General features: G+C 44.9%; 1 protein-coding gene across 1 annotated transcript in view; it reads right to left on the minus strand.

The window, feature by feature from the left end:
- Positions 1-1,455: 1,455 nt before the first annotated feature.
- ARPC1A (actin related protein 2/3 complex subunit 1A) overlaps positions 1,456-2,355 on the minus strand; it is a 12,862-nt gene continuing 11,962 nt past the window's right edge. The window contains exon 9 of the mRNA XM_005420337.2: positions 1,456-1,850. Coding sequence (XP_005420394.1) covers positions 1,812-1,850 — 39 coding nt within the window. The 3' untranslated portion in view covers positions 1,456-1,811. The remainder of the gene's footprint in view (positions 1,851-2,355) is intronic.

Raw genomic sequence — 2,355 nt, forward strand, 5'->3', positions numbered from 1 at the left:
TGCTGCTGGTTCCTGCATCCCACAGAGCCCGGTGGGACCCAGTGCCAGGCTGGCTGTGCTCACCATGCCTGTGTACCCACGCAGCAGACATCCAGCCCTCTGGTTTTATCACCTCTTGCTTCAGAGTAACTAATTTTTATCCCATTCCCGCCTGGATGCACTCACGCCTTCCCTCCTGGGCACAGGGATGCACTCACTCACCCCCTTCCCTCTCTGCTACCCCCCAGAGCCCCTGACTGCAAGAAATGAAACACTGATTATTTAATGTTTAGAAGGGAGAGGAAATTGTAAAGGCAAGCCTGACTGCCAGGAGAGAAGGTGGGAGACACAAGGAAACCAGAGAAGGATCCAGATCTGTGATGGAGAACAGTGGCTGCCACTCAGAGCTGATCTTCCACAGTAACAGAGCTGAGAAACGAGCAGGGTGTGAAGCAACTCTGGTTCCAGAGGAAGTGGTAAATTTAGTCATTGGGGTTTTTTTAAGACACTTCTGCATTTTCAGCAGAAATTACAAACTTCAGCTTTGTAAAGCAATGCCATGAGCCAGCTAATCCCCTCAGAGCACAGCAAGGCAGCAACACAGGGAGGAGGAATAGACCCTGTGAATAAAGTTGTGTGCAAATCCCTCCATGAGCGCCTGAGGCTCAGAGCTGAACTGAAACAGGTACCTGGGGACAAAGATCAGCACAGAGGCCAGACCACACTGACACCTCTGGTTGCACCTTTCTTTGCCCACCAGTTGTTATAAATACAGGATTTTAGGGGTTGAGAGCTCCAACAGGACACAGAATCTCAGAACCACTGAGGGTGGAAAAAACCTCCAAGTTGATCAAGTCCAACCTGTGACCAATCCCCACCTTGCCAACCAGCTCAGAGCACCGAGTGTCATGTCAAGTTGTTCCTAGAACCTCCAGGGATGGTGATTCCATGAAGTTCCACAGACTTACCACAAGATTTGCTTTTGTCTTCCCCAGATGAGGCTCAACAGATTTTTGTCTCACTTTCCACACAGAGCTTTCCATCCTGTCCCCAGGGCACTGACCTGGGAGCAGGCTTGGGACCAATCCCAAAGGCAACCACAAATAATTCTGGTCACTCACCTTTGGAAAAATGTCACTCACTGAGCAGACAACAAAAAAGACATTCAGGTTAATTTCCTGTTGTTATGGATTAAATGCAAGGCAGACAGAATGAAAAAAAGTAGGATAAAATCATTCATCCTCCAAAATTGTCACCTCAAGGGAAGAATTCCTCTGGAAGAAGCTCATCTGAATCTTCACATCCAGATATCAAAACTCCAGGTCTGACAAAGGTCTTTAGAACCTTTCAGTTAAGTTGAATTTCTCCTGCTTTAAGGCCGTAAAATATCAGTGCATATCAGGGTTTTCCCCACTCTGTCTCTCTCCCAATCTCCTTAACATCCCTTTTTTAATCAATAAGCATCAAAACAAAGAATCAGTTTTTCTCTTTTTTTTATTATTATTATTATTTCTAGCAGACAATTTACATAAAATTCCCCTTTTAAGTTAGTGATTCATAACTTCCTGCAATAAACTACTTAAGGAGCAGCTTTGGTAAAGAATGGAATGAAACAACCAACCAAAAAAAAACCCAAAAAACAAAACAACAATCACAGCTGATTTTGTAACCAACACAATTCACCAAATTTAGATTCAAAAGAAAATCTGCCAAGCTGTAGTTTCTCAGTGTTTCCAAATATTTCACCTTCCTCCTCCCTTTTCAGGTTTGTGCAGATGTGGGAGCTGCATTCTGTCAAGCAGTTTGTCCTGCTAGATCATGGAAATCCATCTTTACATGATTCGTAGCCCTTGGATGGAGGACTCTAAAGTCTTGAAGGAGAGAAAAAAAATCTTAATTACAATCTGCTGCCATAACTTGAGCTAAATAATTCAGTGTAAATGCTAACAAAACCAAGTAAAAACCATGAATATTAGAAATTAGACTCAGTCATAGAATCCCAGAATGGTTTGGGTTAGAAGGGACCTTAAAGATCACCTCATTCCAGCCATGGCAGGGACACCTTCCACTGTCCCAGGCTGCTCCAAGCCCTGTCCAGCCTGGCCTTGGACACTCCCAGGGATCCAGGGGCAGCCAGAGCTTCTCTGGGAATCTGTGCCAGGGCCTCCCCACCCTCACAGGGAAGACTTTAAGTAAAGGATTTCTTTCTAATGCAAGAGCCAGAGACCACAACAGTCATTCCTTTCAAACTCAGGCATGTACAGGCCAATGATACAGACCTAAAACTGCACTAAAGCAGCTTAGAGATCACCTCAACTTCTTGTTTGACTCCTGTCCCCACCAGAGCACTCTGGCACCACAGAACACAGACAATCT

The sequence above is a fragment of the Geospiza fortis genome, unplaced genomic scaffold (assembly GCF_000277835.1).
Source record: "Geospiza fortis unplaced genomic scaffold, GeoFor_1.0 scaffold237, whole genome shotgun sequence".
Classification (NCBI taxonomy): Eukaryota; Metazoa; Chordata; class Aves; order Passeriformes; family Thraupidae; genus Geospiza; species Geospiza fortis.